Below are 16,876 nucleotides of genomic sequence, written 5' to 3'. Positions count from 1 at the left end.
GCGATGCTGGATGCAGGCAGGCGGGCGGGTCTGTGCTGCCTCTTGAAGATGGAGTCGTTGACACACAGAAATGCTTCACGGGCTGGGGTTCAACGCGGGGGAATCACGGACTTGGGGGCCACGGATGACTGGATGGTTGGAGAGACGTCAAGCAGACGGATATGCACACTTTCATGGCTTTCGTGAGAGCATGGAGCCTGGAGGATCGGGCTTTATGGGGTATTGCTCCACTGCCTGCAAAGGACGATACCGAAAGCACGGTGAGATGCAACGGCGATGGGCAGCGAGTGAAATGTTTTCATGACCAAGGCGCCTCCAATCGCGAAGTCGGTCTTTTTGCCGATGCACAGACCAGCCGACAGCCGGACCCCTGCCCGCGGTGGAGCTGACCGGCCCGGGGTTGATCCGAGGCTGACGCTGGCGGAGATCCAATCAGGTGCCGTCGATAGGCCGATATCGTCGGGGACCCACTCCGACGGGTACAGTCGGGCGTTTGCCTGTCTCGCGCTCGAACTCATACCTCGCAATCCCACTTCATCATTCGCCATCATGCCTTATCAAGTATCGGCCAATACCTCCATTCTCATTCGCAGAGTCTCTGATCGGGGACCCACTCCGCCAGACACTGCAGCCAAACTCTCAGCTTGGCCGTCTTTCCCCCGCCGACGACCTCCGGTGCAAAGGCCGATGGTGCCTTGAAGCCGTTGTGGCCGAGTGAAGGCAGCCCAGCAGCTGTGTCTATGCCTTTGAAGCGTTAATTCCCGATCATGAATCGTCTGGGCGACTCGATGGCGCAACGCGAGAGGCCGGTTTCAGGGACAGTCCTCTCCTCGATCGCAGATGTCTTCCGACGCCCCATTTTACCGATCCCAACGGCAAATTATCAAGCTGCGCTTTCACACATCGTGACAAACTCACAGTGATAACCATTTGAAGTATAAACCCTCAACAGTGAACATCTGTCTGTTGCCGAATTATCTCATCTTTATTCGTGTTGCTGTGGCTCAACTGCTCTCTGATACCCCTGCCACATTTCCTTTTTCTCTTCAATATCATCAGGCTTTCGACTTTACACAGAAGTCGAACCCAGACCTTCATCATGACCGTCAAGTCACATCGCATCCGCATTTCCATCGACAGAGGCGGCACCTTTACTGATGTGCACGCCGCCATCCCCGGCAGAGACGACATCATCCTCAAGCTTCTCTCCGTCGACCCGGCCAACTACCAAGATGCTCCCACCGAGGGCATCCGCAGAATCCTCGAGATGGTCACCGGGGAGACGTTACCCAGAGGCCAGCTCCTGGACCTCTTCCACGTCGAGTCCATCCGCATGGGCACCACAGTAGCCACAAACGCCCTCCTCGAGAGGAAAGGAGAGCGCGTTGCCCTCATCACAACCAAGGGCTTCCGAGACCTGCTGGCCATCGGAAACCAGTCCAGACCCAACATCTTCGATCTCTCGGTGACGAGGCCAGAGGTCCTCTTTGACGAAGTCGTCGAAGTCGACGAGCGCATCACCATGGAGGACTACACCGAGGACCCGGCCTCCGTCAAGACCACCCCCACGCCCGACGACAAGGAGCTGGTGACCGCCATCACCGGGGAGACCATCCGGGTCCTGAAGAGGCCAGACCTGGCCGAGATCAAGACCCAGCTGGAGAAGGTCCGCGAGCAGGGCTTCCGGTCCATCGCCGTCGTCTTCATCCACTCGTACGCGTATCCAGACCATGAGCTGCTGGTGGGCCGCGTCGCGGCCGAGATGGGCTTCTCTGTGACGCTGTCGTCCGAGGTCCAGCCCATGATCAACGTTGTGCCCCGCGGCATGTCCGCCGTGGCCGACGCCTACCTCACACCCGTCATCCGCCAGTACATCGACTCCATATCGGCCAACTTCAAGGGCGGGTTCGCGGCTGCTGCTACCCGCATCGAGTTCATGCAGTCGGACGGCGGCCTCGTGGACTACCGCAAGTTCAGCGGTCTGAAGGCCATCCTGTCTGGTCCTGCTGGTGGTGTCGTTGGCTACGCGCAAAGCTCCTGGGACGATGAGGAGCGCCGTCCGGTGATTGGATTCGATATGGGTGGTACCTCCACCGATGTTTCTCGGTACGCTGGTGTCTACGACCACGTGTTCGAGACGACGACAGCCGGCATTGCTATTCAATCGCCGCAGCTCGATATTCACACGGTGGCTGCCGGAGGTGGTTCAATTCTGACGTGGAAGAACGGCCTCTTCAACGTCGGGCCCGAGTCCGCTTCTGCTCACCCCGGCCCGGCCTGCTACCGCAAGGGCGGCCCGCTCACTGTGACGGACGCAAACCTGTTCCTCGGCAGGCTCCTGCCCGAGTACTTCCCCAAAGTCTTCGGCCCCAAGGAGAACGAGCCCTTGAACCGCGAAGTCACTGCTTCCAAGTTCCTAGAGCTCACCAGCCAGATCAACAAGGACCGCGAGGCCTCTGGCCTGTCTCTGCTCTCCCCCGAGGAGGTTGCTCTGGGCTTCTTGAAGGTTGCCGACGAGGGCATGGCCAGTCCTATCCGTGCCCTTACCGAAGCCCGCGGTTACGAGGCTGGTGTTCACCACCTTGCTTGCTTCGGTGGTGCGGGTGGCCAGCATGCGTGCTCTGTCGCGACTGTCCTGGGCATCTCCCGCATCATCATCCACAAGTACTCCTCCATCCTGTCAGCCTACGGCATGTCCTTAGCCGACGTCGTGCACGAGATCCAGCGCCCCTCCGCCATCACCTACTCGGATGAGACCGCCGCGAGCATCCAGCAGCAACTCGAGGACCTCTCCGCCCAAGCTACCCTCGAGCTCGTGAAACAGGGCTTCGCCGAGGACCGCATCACCCACGACGCCTACCTCAACATGAGATACGCCGGCTCAAGCAGCTCCCTGATGATCCTCAAGGGCGCCGACTGGAACTTCAAGACGGAGTTTGAGGACGCGCACCGTCGCGGCTTTGGGTTCCACTTCCCCGAGAAGGCCATCATCGTCGACGATATCCGCATCCGCGCGACGGGCGCCGCCCGCGCCAAGGTCGAGAAGAGTCCTTTTGCGCAGATGAAGGCCGTCGAGGGCTCAACCGCGGCTACTCCCTCTCCTAGCGGCACGAACAAGGTCTACTTTGAGGGCCACGGCCACCTTGAGACTGCGATCTATGAGCTTCAGACCATCCCTGTCGGCGCCCGTATCACCGGCCCGGCTTTGATTATCGACAATACGCAGACCATTCTCGTTACGCCTGCGTCGACTGCCACTGTCCTCGACAGCTACGTTGTCATCGACCGCGCGCCCAAGGAGGTCGTCGCCAAGACCAACGGCGAGCAGGAGGAGTTCAGCCCCGTCCAACTGACCGTCTTCGGCCACCGTTTCATGTCGATCGCCGAACAGATGGGTCGCACCTTGCAAAAGACGGCCGTGTCCACCAATATCAAGGAGCGTCTCGATTTCTCTTGTGCGATCTTCAGCCCCGACGGTGGCCTCGTCGCTAACGCTCCCCACGTCCCTGTGCATCTCGGCTCTATGCAGTTCGCCGTACGCTACCAACACAACCTTTGGAACGGCAAGCTGAAGGACGGTGATGTCCTCGTTTCCAACCACCCGTCGTGCGGAGGAACCCATCTGCCTGACATCACCGTCATCACGCCCGTCTTCGACGGCGAGGAGATTGCCTTCTATGTCGCCTCTCGCGGCCACCACGCGGACATCGGTGGCATCCTCCCCGGCTCCATGCCGCCGACGTCATCCGCTCTCTGGCAAGAGGGCGCCGCCATCGAGTCGACGAAGCTGGTCAGCGAGGGCCGCTTCAACGAAGACGAAGTCCGCCGCCTGCTGCTCGAGGAGCCCGCCCAGTACGACGGCTGTTCCGGCACCCGCAGACTGCAGGACAACCTCTCGGATCTCAAGGCCCAGATCGCCGCCAACGCCAAGGGCATCGCCCTGATCAAGGCCCTCATCGCAGAAAACGGCCTCGCCACCGTCCACCGCTACATGTACGCGATCCAGCACACAGCCGAGCACGCCGTGCGCGAGCTCATGCAGTCCACCCTCGCCAAGTTCGGCCCCGAGCCCCTAGTCGCTGTCGACTACATGGACGACGGAACCCCCATCTCCCTCAAGATCACCGTCTCCCCCGACGGCTCCGCCACCTTCGACTTCACCGGCACCGGCCCGCAGGTCCTCGGCAACACCAACGCCCCGATCGCAATCACCCACTCCGCCATCATCTACTGCCTGCGCGGGCTCATCTCGTCGCAGATCCCGCTCAACCAGGGCTGCCTCGCGCCCATCGACATCGTCATCCCGGACGGCAGCATCCTCAACCCGGGCGCGGGGCTCGCCGTCGTCGGCGGCAACGTGCTCACCTCGCAGCGCATCACCGACGTGGTCCTCAAGGCGTTCCGCGCGTCCGCCGCCAGCCAGGGCTGCTGCAACAACCTCACCTTCGGCACGGGCGGCAAGGACCCCGTGACCGGCGAGCACAAGGACGGGTTCGGATACTACGAGACGATCGCCGGCGGCGCGGGCGCGGGGCCGACGTGGGCGGGCCAGAGCGGCGTGCACACGCACATGACGAACACGCGCATTACGGACCCCGAGGTGTTTGAGAAGCGGTACCCGTGCGTGCTGCGCCGGTTCCAGCTGCGTGCGAGGTCGGGCGGCGTGGGCCGCAACCGCGGCGGCGACGGCACGGTGAGGGAGATTGAGTTCCGCGTGCCGGTGCAGTGCTCCATTCTCAGCGAGCGCCGGAGCAGGCGGCCGTACGGCATGGAGGGTGGTGGTGATGGAGAGGCGGGTGTGAATCTGGTTATCGTGAGGGATGATATGAAGAATGGGGAGGAGAGGGTTGTGAATCTTGGGGCGAAGGCGACGACGAAGTTGAGGGCTGGGGAGAGGGTGATTATCCAGTCGCCTGGCGGTGGTGCCTGGGGCGCGGTTGAGGCGTGAGGATGGGATGATACCTGCATGGAAGCATTTAGAGGAGTTATATGGGTAAATTGATTTTAGACTGTTCAAGCGCATCTGATAGTTCTCGGGATCGATAGAGTGATGTTCTCTTATCTAAATTCCAAAACCTGATCGCTCATACGCGGACTGTCTCTCAATTGAAGTGAAACGACGTAACGATGAAAGCAACCATCTTTCAGTTATCTTCCAGCTGGCTTTGCTCGCCACAAAGGCTTCAAATTCAGATATTAGACGCTACACATACGCGATGACATACCCTATCTATGAATTATACAGTCTTATTATTTTCTTCCGTCTCCCTTCTCCGGATGTGATCTGGCTGGACCCCCAAACATGCCTAGTCGTCAAGCATTTCCAGTCCGAGCAAACCCCACAGCGGGCCCGTAGTCACGTTCGACTTTCCTGTTCCGTTGACTTCGACCGATGAAGTTGTATGCCTTGTCCCGTCTCCGTTCACTCCGTTGGTTTTGACCACTTTGCCCTTCAACATAGAAACAAGATTCTTAAAGCCGAGGTTGAACGCCAGATCGGCCGACTTCAGCGGAGTCTCCAACATGACCAGCTTCCCCTCCCACTGAACGCCATTCTTCGACCGCACGAGCTTCAAATAGCTGTTGCAATAGCTATCGGTCTGGCACCCGGCGTCGAGTAGATGGCTAACGCAGCTCTCGTGCCCGTTAGCGACAGCCAGGTGGAGAGGCTGGAAGGCCAGACCGCCGGCTGACCAGCGGTCCATAGTTGAGCCCGATAGCCGGCGGATCACCCCGGAATGTCCATACAGGCAGGCAAAGTGCAGCGGCGTGAGACCAAATTTGTGGGTTATGCTTGTTGGGTTTGCGTGAAAGTTTAGGAGAGCACTGACGGAGTCGTGGCTGTTGACGGTGACAGCGGCGTGGAGGGGGCTTCGGCCGAGATCGTCGCTGAGGTTGACTGATGCGCCACGCTCAGCGAGGTACTTGATGACATTCCGGTTGCCGCCGCATGCTGCGTGGAACAGGACTGAGCGCCCGAATCTGTCTACTCTTTGGTGGGCGTCAGGGTGTCCTGCGACGTCCATCAGGTACTTGAGAGGGAACTCTTCCCCTGTTGCGGCAGCCAGATGGAGGGGAGTTTCACCCAGCCAATTTCTATGGGCGAAAGCATGTGTTCCTCCCATCTCCTCCTTTATGTTTTCGATGATCTTCTGTATCCGCTGCATGTGAAGTCCGACGGAGACGGGCGAAACGAGAACATGCATCACAGATTCTTGCCTGTCGGTCAAGAATCTGTGTAGACAATCCGGCGTCGTTCTCGGCTGGAGACATGCTTCTTCCTCCAACAGATAGGCCACCAGATTGAAATGGCCATTCAAAACAGCCACGTGAATCGCCATCAGCCCGCTTCCAGTCACACTGGTCTGGTCGACACCAAGCTTGATCAGCGTCTTCATCACAGATTGCGAGCCAATGCCCGCTGCCCAGTGTATCGGTCTGAAGCGGTCAAACTCCTCCGTTTCGCACTCGAGGAGACTGCGGTCTTTGGAAACTAGGGACTTGATCTTCATCTCTCGCTTCGCACGCACAGCGCGGATCATGTTGGCGTACGGCTTGTTCTCATCGACCTCGACGTCGTTGATCATGGTACCCAGACCGTAGTACCCCGGAGAGGGCTTCATGTCCGGCGACTTGGTCCTGACAGCCTCGATCATCCGGGTCTCTTTTGGCAGGATATATGCAAGCTTCTGCGGGACGCAGCATGTTCTGGTGATTTCCGATATCTCGTCCGAGAGGGTGCGTCTTATCTCTCTTGAGACGGTGGCGTTTTGGATGGATTTGGAGTCGAGTTGTACCGCGCCGGAGAGCTCTAGCTGGATGAAGCGCCGACCTCTGCGTTGCGTCGCTTTGACGGCGATGTTGACAAATCCGAGTCCGCGAGAGCTCGATGCTGACGGGTCTGTGGCGATTTCCTTTCCGACAAGTTTCTGGTATACCCGTTGGAGTTGATCGCCGCCAGATGGATGCTTCTCGTAGCAAAGTTCCCATCTTTTTTGGATGCGACGAAGTCCGATAGCAACATCAACCGTGGGAATTGGACTCCGGTCATCTGCAGCGAATCGGAGGACAACGAATGGGCGTCCTGATTGTGGTTCCTTGGGTCTGATGACTGACAGGCTTGAGTCCCATCGATCTGGCGGATATGCCTCGGACACCTTGAAACCCAGATATCCTGGCGTCAGATTGTCGCCGCGCCGGCTTCGTGACTTGATCGTCACCTCGGGAAGGGCGTAAAAGGGATTCTGTCTAACGTAGACGTTTTCGAATTTCCCCTTCTTTTCGTCGAAGCTGTCCTCGGGAAACAACACGACAGAGCCTTTGGAAGATGTAATCCGAGCAAATTGATCGCCCCATAATCTCCTGACCATAATCCCGGGATTCCAGTCAACAGCGACCCCGTCGGCCTTCGAGGCGACACAATCAAGCATCGCGTAGTAGTCGTCCGACTCGGGTTCAACAGAAAAGAGAAGAAGACTTGTTCGAAGTCCTTGGCTGGTCACGGTCGCTGGCGTGCTCTCTTGCACCTCAGATGGTGGGAGAGGACGGACCCGATCGAGGTCCAGCTGACAGAACGCATGAGGCGATGGTGCTAACAGCCCGTAGAGTGCATCGCCCGCTGATGTCTCGTCTGGCGGGATACCCCAAAGGAAAACTGACTGGTCGTCTGTTTCCTTCAGAATCTCTTCCTGGAGTCGGGTGAAGGCCCGCATGCCCTCGCCATAGAGCAGCGGCATATTGACGTTGAACAGACCAAGCAGGCAGTACGCCATGTCCTCAATTCTTGTCGTTTGTCTGAGAGCCGCCCATTGCATCCTGTTCGCCACACTCACATCCGAGAGAAGTGTCTTCCCTGCAAGCAGCAACTCATTGATGCCGGTAATCTGGGTCAACAGCCCACGAAACGCATCGTCTCCATCTTGCTTCGCGTTGATGAAAGACCAGTCCTGGGCGTAAAATTGGACGGTCGCAGGAGCAATCAGCTCTTGCAAGGTCCAACCACGCGTAAACCAGCGGCTCTTTCTGAAGCTCGAGTTCTTGTCGAAAGGGTCGCTCAAGCTCACTGGTTTAACGTCCTCGAGAAATGCGTAGCAGACCTTGGCCTTCTGATACCATCGGTACATGGAGTTGATGGACTCGGACAGTTCGGCGCTGCTTGTTTTGTCGATGCAGCAGGTGTCGACCCATATGTACTTCAGTTTCTGCTTCCTGGCCAAGTCTGCCGAATTCTTGATCTTGCGGTAGCCGGCTGTGATTGTGACGCCGATTTGGCCACCGATGTCTTCGAGCGCAGGAAATGATCCATTCTGAGTCGCCGCGTTCAAGGCTTGATACGCGGAGAAGGTGACTTCGTCCGCGCCCCAGGTGTGGGAAAGAATCGCGTAGTCCTCCTGTGGATCCCCTCGGACCCCAACGAGACGGAGGGTGTTAGTGTCAATGAGCCACATTGCTGCCAGGTATCGGATCGGTCAGGGACCCTTGAAACGAGGACAATCAGTGATGTACTCTTGAAGCAGGCAATGCGTACTTACGAACTTGGTCAAGCGAGCGGTTGATGAAGGCGTTGATGTACGTGTCAAAATGAGCTCTTGGTAGACTGTGAGAAGTAAGCAAGCAATTGAGTGAGACAAGGCTCCAGGCTTCCGAAGATGAACGTCGCATTCTGTCCTGCAGAGCGACATCATCCAACTAAGTGGGCTCTTACAGGGAGCCGAAATTAGAACCACGTTGATTCGGGCAGTCTTTTCAGCTGTTCCTGTGCTCAGCCTGCGCGCCGTTCCGCCGGGCGGGAGCCTGGTTGATTGGTCTGGCCGACACGTTCACACAGAATCCTTCGGTGCATCTTAGTAAGTAAGTAGGTTATTATAAAAATGGAATTGGTGCACAGGTGCAGTCATGTTGTTAAATAGGGCACGCATCTTACAGGCTTTCAAAAATGCATCCGCTATCTCCAACAAATGAAAACCCTCAAGTCACTTCAAGACAGGCTGAACAAGCTACAGTTCGAGGCTTACTCGTCTCATGGTAACGAGCCTGCAAAACATCGATTCACTAGATCTCATAAGGATTGAAGCCAATGTGAGATCAACGCGACGACAAACTTCAATCCTGCATGAGTTGTCCGAACAGAAGGCAGATCAAAAGCATAACCACACTGACGGGAATAAGCTCGGTGTTCGCTCGATCCAACGCTGAGAATATCGCTGTGCAGGAACTTGGACGGAAAAGGTTTGAGCTAAATGGAACAACCTAATTGCCCAGCTGCCCATGAGGGACAATTCGCTCTTATCTTTATCTGAGCCGTTGTTCCTCCTGGCAAAAATACGGCAAACCGGCACTTTTGACGCAACGTACCCAGGGGCCTGTCCCGGACCGACGATACGTCACGACCGCGATACCCCGCATCGCTAGGGGCGATAAGCGACATCTTCGGACTCCTGCGCCCGCGAGACGGACTCATTACCAGCGTCTCAAACTGATCAGAGTCATTCAAAATCGCGCCTTCTCTGAGCTCCTTTTCACCTGTCTCTCATTCCCTTTCAAAGTTCTGCGGGAAACGATGACGCGAAAACACCATATCGGTCCCTCGACCTCCCGCCTGAAATGGTCCAACACAACGCCGCCGGCCTTGACTGTGTCCCCCGGCGAAGTCGTGTCTTTCGATCTTCTTGACTCGTCCGGCGCCCAAGTGACAGCCACCTCAAAAGCCCCAGATCTCTCAGAAATCCCAATCTCGACGTTTGACCCAATCTTCGGACCGGTTTACATCGAAGGCGCAAACCCCGGAGATGTACTCGAGGTCGAAGTCGTCTCACTCGAGACAGCGGGCTGGGGCTTCACAGGCATCATGCCCAACTTTGGTCTGTTGGCCGCGGACTTCCCGGACACGCTCATGCTGAAGCACTACCACTGGTCGAACTCCGACAACTTCATCACCTTCAAGCCGGGCATCAAGATCCCGCTCCGACCGTTCCTGGGCGTCGCGGGCATCGCGCCAGCGGAAGACGGCGAGTTCTCGACCATCCCGCCGCTAGATACCGGCGGGAACATCGATTGCAAGCACATCACCCAAGGAACGAAGCTGTATCTCCCAGTCAAGGTCCCCGGAGCTCTGTTCAGCTGTGGGGATGGCCATGCAGCCCAAGGCGACGGCGAGGTTTGCGGGACGGCGATTGAGACACCGATGAAGGCCACGCTACGGTTCAACGTCCGAAAGGATATGCCGTATGTCACGAGTCCGCACTACGACACTCGCGGCTCGGTGCATGGCAAGGTCGAGAGTGATCCGGCGGTTTATGCTGTGCTAGGTATTGACTCCGACCTGTTGGAAGCGAGTAAGAAGGCGTTGAGATCTCTCATCGCGCACCTTACTGCAACGAGAGATTTGACCAGGGAAGAGGCGTACATGCTCTGCAGCATCGCAGCGGATTTGAAAATCGCTGAAATTGTGGATATGCCGAACTTTGCGGTTTCCGCCAGCATTCCGTATTCGATCTTCGAGAGCTGAGGGTCAGAAAGAAGCACGCATGAGGCCCCTGCCACGCTTCAGTCTTGTTCACTGGCTCTATCAGGGATTCAAGCTTGCGTTTGGTGGCGTTCCTCTCTTACCAGTTATCGCATTTTGTTCAACACAATGTATCATGCCTGAAAGACAACATGATTGTTGCCGTGCTTGTTTTCGGAATCATTCCCTGTCAGCTGCGTATGAAATCCGTTCTGCTTAAGTCATCGGAGGATCAAGAGACATTGAAGAGTTGATCCACTCTTGTGTCTCTCAGGAGGACTCGTGGCCGGAGGTTGACGGCTTTGGCTGCTCATGGTTCATCACGATTCACGAAGTCGAATGAGACCCAAAAGCCCACTTGGAAGAGTCTGTTGAGAGCGTTGCGATGGTCTAACTCACCAAAAGGACAACCCGGTCAGTCCCGAGAGCCGCAGACCCATCGAGCCCACCATGGCTTCATGTCGGCACCACTCTCGCCCCGCCATCCAAGCGAGCCATCATCAGCAAGCGGATATCACCAGCCCTGGTGGTCTAGCGGTATGATTCTTCCTTAGGGTTGATCGTTCAACAGTTAATCTGGAAGAGGTCCCAGGTTCGATCCCTGGCCAGGGCCCCACATTCATTTTTGAAGCTATCGTCGACTTTTTGGGGTGTGCGTGTTCTGTGTTGGTTGCAGAAATCCGTTAGCGGGAGGATTTCGGGGTTACACGCCTTACGTGATTGCTGGAAAGTGCGCTATAAAACCCGAAACTTTCTTCAGACATGCAAGTGACATTGTGACAGCGTCTCAGTGTGTGCTGTTGCGAATGAGAGTGGTGCGCTATGGGCGGGGGCCGCCCGTGTTAATAATATCCGTGGAAAAAGCATCGGGCGTCGGCCGGATATACCCCTGTCCATGCACGGCCGAGACCGGCCTCAAAGGCGGGGGAGTCGGATCTGGTCCCGGTGCGGATATCCGATAGTAACCCCTCTGTTATCTGACTCTTGTCATCCAACGGATACGATCCCGATTCTGGGGAGAGCACAACCTCGGTCATGGAACCCGAATCGTTCATAATAAAGACTCCTGATCACTCACTCATCACCAGTATCAATCAGTTTTCACAACATACTTAAGCATTCTCACAGATCTCGAGGTGTTGGTCACTTAGCAACGCTGCATCTCATCTCACAGCCCCTCTAGATACCCCTCATTGAAGAATCAACACCCCAAACCACCACAATGTCTCCCTCCAAGGTGCCTCCTAACGGTGTCTGGGCCCCGGCCGTGACCCTCTTCAACCCCGAGACGGACGAGCTTGACCTCGAGGCGCAGACCAAGTACTACTCCTACCTCTCCAAGACGGGCCTGGCCGGCCTCGTCATCCTCGGCACCAACGCGGAGGCCTTCCTCCTCACCCGCGAAGAGCGCAAGGCGCTCATCGCTACCGCCCGCAAGGCCACCGGCCCCGACTTCCCCATCATGGCCGGCTGCGGCGCGCACTCCACCAAGCAGGTCCTCGAGCTGCTCTCCGACGCTGCCGAGGCCGGCGCCAACTCCGCCCTCGTCCTGCCCCCGGCCTACTTCGGCAAGCAGACCACGCCCGCCGTCATCGACCGCTTCTTCGACGAGGTCGCCACCAAGTCGCCCATCCCCATCGTCATCTACAACTTCCCCATCGTCTGCAACGGCATCGACCTCGACAGCGCCACCATCGCAAAGTACGCCAAAAAGTACGACAGCATCGTCGGCGTCAAGCTCACCTGCGGCGCCGTCGCCAAGATCGTGCGCCTGTCCGCCGAGCTCGCCCCGGAGAAGTTCGCCACCTACGGCGGCCAGTCCGACTTCCTCCTCGGCGGCCTCACCGTCGGTAGCGCGGGCTGCATCGCCGCCTTCGCCAACGTCTTCCCCCGCGTCACGACGCACATCTACAAGCTGCACGGCGAGGGCAAGACCGCCGAGGCGCTGGCGCTGCACCAGAAGGCCGCGCTCGCGGAGCAGGCCACCAAGGCCGGCATCGCCACCATCAAGTACGCCGCCTCCGTGTTCACGGCGCCGCGCGCCGGCCTCGCGGGCCAGGAGAAGCTCTTCGACCCCCGCAGGCCGTACCTCCCTGCCAGCGAGGACCAGAAGAAGGCCGTGCACAGCCTGATGAGCGAGCTGAACAAGCTCGAGGAGGAGCTCGGAGCGTCCAGCTAGATGGGAAACAGCCAGATGGGGTAGGTTGTTGTTGTTGTTTTGAACGGTCACGGAGGGTAGTCTCCTGTCTCATTAGGCGAGGGGTGGGAACCGCGAGGATAGTCTACGCGGATTTCCTGGTCTGGACGCTTGGAATGGCATCGGAATCAGGGGCATGGCAAACGGCGTGGGAATTGCGACAGACGCGCGCACGTTGTTTTTAGGCCGGCAATTGGGTTTAAGGGGAAGAGGGAATGAGCATGAATAGACGAGACCGCGATCAAACTATCAATGAAGATATCATGTCAAAGCCAAGAAACGAGTGCCTCACGATCGAGATCGTCTGAAAATGACTGACAAGCCACGTGTTTTCCCAGCACTTACCGAGTGTCTGGGCTACGTGTCGACTGGCATGTTTACGGGCCACCTTCGCAACACACATCAAATGCGACTACCGCGCAGTTAGACTCCAAACCACGCCTCTAGGGAAATAACGTGGCGTCGAGGTGTTACGTTCCAGACGACAGTGGCTTGCCACCCGACCGCATGGTCTTATCACCGTCCGTTTCGAGAACATGTGTGAACTGGGTTAAAAAGACGTCAAGCTTGGATGTGATAACTATTAACCGGTATTCGAGGCAGTCCATCACTGCCGCCAGCGTGTAAGCGAGGGTGCTAGACACACCGAGCGGGCAAACCTGCCATCATTCTGGAGCCGCGGGCCGCAGTTATGTCGAAATGCTCGCGCCACATTTGATGCCGCATTTTGGAACGGGCTGCATGGATTTCAGGGGAAAGCTCGCAAGGGGGATATGAAAGAGGTGCGGCCAAAGAAACAGCGCGGGCGGGCAGAAAAGCTGCAAAACAATTGAAACGGTTGGCAAGGCAAAAGACTGAAAAGGACGATAGGGCAGGCAAAGAGTTGGTCGTTAGTTAGCTTGCCTAGAGATGATGGGAGGTCGAACAATGACGTTCGAGGTCCATCTCCAGCCAACAGGTGCACCAGGCCCATCGCATGCGTCAAAATTGCTCGTCTGGAACTCAGCATCTCCTTACATGTCAGCCACAATTTCGCAACATTGGACCTTTGCGACAACTGCTCGCTGTCCGAATGCGTCCGGATCAGCAGCTTCACCAGCACCCCACAACCCGCAAGCTTCCAGAACGCGAGCTCAGCACTACTAACCGCTGCTGCTGAAGAACAAGAAAACATGTCTCATTCGGTAATGTGGGGGCCTCGCTTTGGCCGAAGAAAGAGAGAAGAGAGAGAGGTAGACAAGACCCTTCTGGGCGCCTTGCAAAGGACCACAACATTTCCTCCCATCACCCTAATCCCAACACGGCGTATTTTGCCCATCCGCCACATTCCCATCCCCGCATGCGTCAAGTGGATTTTCCAGCTCTGAGCAACGGACCAAAGTCTTGGGGCAAGCCACGCTTTTTTAAACACAGGGCCAGAATGGAGCAGGGGTCTTGTAGCATTCCCGGCAACAGGGGACAGGGGGGAAGCGGATGGGAACCGGCTCTCCGGGTTCTACGCGGGATGTGCACGCTCGTATGGCGTGTGCGTCCGCGGCGTGAATGGAACGCCCGTTCGCCATGCGGCAGTTTCTAGATAGACATATGAGGGAGACTCATCAGAGCGGTGGACATGTCGTTCCCGCCGCCTCGTAATTGAAGGACCTTTCATTGCGGGATAGCCGAATGGCATTACTATTGATAGCAATCTCCCCCGTTTATTCAATGGCACTTCATAACAATTCAATGTTCTGTTTGCACGCGCTGCAGTACGACATACATGCAAACGCTGCTGCAGCCCGGAGAATTTGCCCACCTCATTTGGGAAATTGGTGGGGCACAAAGGTCCAGAAGCGAGCCAGGGGGGAGGGGGATGAGAGACAGAAGAGAGACAAACGCCTTGGAGGGCTAATGCCATCCTGGCGTGGATCATTTCTTGCCAGCCGAGAAACGTTTCGCTGGACGCTTGTACGACCAAGCCCAACGCCTCCGGGCGGCCGCGCTTTCATCATTTTGCTAATCCCGGGAGTCTGCTGGCACGTCTTGATCTGCGTTTTGTTTAGCCATGTCCGGATGTTGCCATGATCCAGGATGCCATAAGGCCCGGGTCCTTCGCACACCCTCTTCTCTGGCAGTTCACTTATTCTTGTGCTCCTTCTTTTGTAGTTTTCTGTCTTGAATTGCAATTCCAAGACTTCCTCCGCCCCCTTTTCATCGATACCGATTGACATTCGATTCGACTGAGGAACAACGAGTGCGGACTTGAGGAGGTTTGATATGCATCAATAGTGGTATTAGCCATTTCCCTCCTTGTCGCGCTTCTTCCCCCTCGACCGGGGCATCGACGATATGACGTCTTTTATCGAGTTGATTGGGAAAGCCGACAATCTTCATGATGCGAAGCCTGCAATTAATAATCGAAGTGTGATGCTTGGCATCGTGATATCGTTTTTGGTAGGTCGCGATTGATAAGGGCGTTTAATGTCTGGGAGGTTACTAGTGGCTGACATCTTCCTTCCACAGATCTTCACTTTAATATGCGCGCTTATGCGATTATTTACTCGCATCTTCATCGTCAAGGCAGCAGGATGGGACGACTTCTTCGTGGTATTGGTGATGGTGAGCTTCACAAACCACGACGTTGGCCGCAGCACCCGTTAACTTCTTTATCAGATATCAATATCAATAGGCAGTATCGGCACCTGCGTCGCAACCGACCATGGTTTAGGAGAGCACTTGTTGAAATTCCCCGACCTCCAAATAGACCTGAGTATCTTCCTCAAGGTGCACCTCCCATCAATCACCACATCTTGCTCATTTCTAACGACACATCTAGATCTTCTACATCTGCAATGGAACCCTTCCAATGTCAACAACGTTCATCAAAATTGCCATCCTCCTCCAATATCTCCGAACTTTTGAAAAGGGTTCCAAGTCCTACACCCTGACCATCGTCATGATCGTCCTCACGTCCATGTGGGGCATCGCATTCATGTTCCTCGCCTGGGTCCCCTGCATCCCGGTCCGCGGGTATTGGGACTGGAGCCAGCCGACGATAGGACGCTGGGGTTTCGGGACACAGGTGGCGGAGGATCTGATCAAGACATATGAGGCACACGCGACGAGCAACATGCTTCTCGACTTCATCATTTTCGCCATCCCGCTACCGCTCTACTTTAACAAGGAAGCCAACAAGAGGTCACGCAAAGGCGTTCTTGGACTCTTCCTCCTTGGTAGCGTGTAAGTCTCTTCTGGATCCCCCGTTGTCTTCAAGTTTCGGAAGCTGACATGTCTACCAAAGCGTCCTCATGCTCTCCGCTTGGCGCCTCGTCGCCCTCGTCCGCTCCCGTGCGGGAACCTACCCCACCCTCGACCCGACATGGTACGCCCCGGTGCCCATGGTCCTTGCCATCCTCGAGATTGATGTCGCGGCGATTTGCGCCTCTCTCCCCGTCTTCTGGCCCGTTCTTAGGAGTGGCCTTGGTCAAATCTTTGTCACACACGAGGTCAAGGTCGAGGTCACAACCGAAGAGTACCCCCGCGACGATGACCTCGATCTGGAACTGGCTCATTGCCCGGGCACGAGCTTCTCGTACTCGCAGCCCTCTCCAACGACGGATACGGACAAGCTGTTTGAGGTACCGGAAACGAGGATATTTGGGGCGTACATGCAGGGTAAAACTACGACCGAGGTCACCAAGGTTGGATAACGGAAATGTTTGATTGGGCTCAATAATGACTTTACGAATTGTTTTTCGAGATGGGCTTTACGGTATCATGATTTTATTATTACCCCTTTCTTCTTGTACAACTGGGGTATCTTTATGTATTATAATCTCAGGATAGTCTGCGGTCTGCAGATCTCACGACATCAAGTTCAAGATTTCAACTTCCAAACTTGCTTCAAACTGATCTAAAATGGCCCTGGGACCCCTGATCGCATTGGTAGAGCCGGATTCGAGTATCCACTCAAAGAAACCAGACTCGCATGTGAAGGTTGTCCGGAACTGAGCGGCTTCGCCTATTCGATTCAGCCTCCCTTCCGGATGCGGTAAAACCTGACGACAGCGGAAAGAGATCTTCCTTGCGACCCCAACGCAAGACCAACCTCAAAGAGAAACAGGAAGTTTCCGTGTCTATCCCTCGGAAATTTTCTTATTCCTGGCAGGAAGAAAGACGTTCTTACGTGGACGAGT

At 56.3% G+C, this 16,876-nt stretch overlaps 5 protein-coding genes across 5 annotated transcripts; 4 read left to right on the top strand and 1 right to left on the bottom strand.

Annotated features, from left to right (window-relative positions):
• Positions 1-1,099: 1,099 nt before the first annotated feature.
• On the top strand, positions 1,100-4,948 carry CGCA056_v014299 (Uncharacterized protein; the record flags this gene model as incomplete). The annotated part of the gene is made up of 1 exon (XM_037329541.1): positions 1,100-4,948. The coding sequence occupies one exon, from the start codon at positions 1,100-1,102 to the stop codon at positions 4,946-4,948; it is 3,849 nt and encodes a 1,282-aa protein (XP_037171532.1).
• A 358-nt stretch (positions 4,949-5,306) lies between these two features.
• On the bottom strand, positions 5,307-8,447 carry CGCA056_v014298 (Vegetative incompatibility protein HET-E-1; the record flags this gene model as incomplete). The annotated part of the gene is made up of 1 exon (XM_037329540.1): positions 5,307-8,447. One exon carries the CDS (start codon positions 8,445-8,447, stop codon positions 5,307-5,309), a length of 3,141 nt encoding a protein of 1,046 aa, XP_037172068.1.
• Positions 8,448-9,559: 1,112 nt separating this feature from the next.
• CGCA056_v014297 (putative formamidase) lies at positions 9,560-10,507 on the top strand (the record flags this gene model as incomplete). Its single annotated transcript, XM_037329539.1, has 1 exon — positions 9,560-10,507. One exon carries the CDS (start codon positions 9,560-9,562, stop codon positions 10,505-10,507), a length of 948 nt encoding a protein of 315 aa, XP_037171709.1.
• A 1,219-nt stretch (positions 10,508-11,726) lies between these two features.
• Positions 11,727-12,683, top strand: CGCA056_v014296 (putative 4-hydroxy-2-oxoglutarate aldolase; the record flags this gene model as incomplete). The annotated part of the gene is made up of 1 exon (XM_037329538.1): positions 11,727-12,683. The coding sequence occupies one exon, from the start codon at positions 11,727-11,729 to the stop codon at positions 12,681-12,683; it is 957 nt and encodes a 318-aa protein (XP_037171526.1).
• Positions 12,684-15,029: 2,346 nt separating this feature from the next.
• On the top strand, positions 15,030-16,390 carry CGCA056_v014295 (uncharacterized protein; the record flags this gene model as incomplete). Its single annotated transcript, XM_037329537.1, has 5 exons — positions 15,030-15,134; positions 15,204-15,299; positions 15,354-15,464; positions 15,517-15,920; positions 15,982-16,390. 5 exons carry the CDS (start codon positions 15,030-15,032, stop codon positions 16,388-16,390), a joined length of 1,125 nt encoding a protein of 374 aa, XP_037171527.1.
• Positions 16,391-16,876: the final 486 nt, after the last annotated feature.

Source organism: Colletotrichum aenigma (assembly GCF_013390185.1).
Source record: "Colletotrichum aenigma strain Cg56 chromosome Unknown KSG_Cg56_contig10, whole genome shotgun sequence".
Lineage (NCBI taxonomy): Eukaryota > Fungi > Ascomycota > Sordariomycetes > Glomerellales > Glomerellaceae > Colletotrichum > Colletotrichum aenigma.
This window is presented reverse-complemented; position numbering and strand designations above follow the sequence as displayed.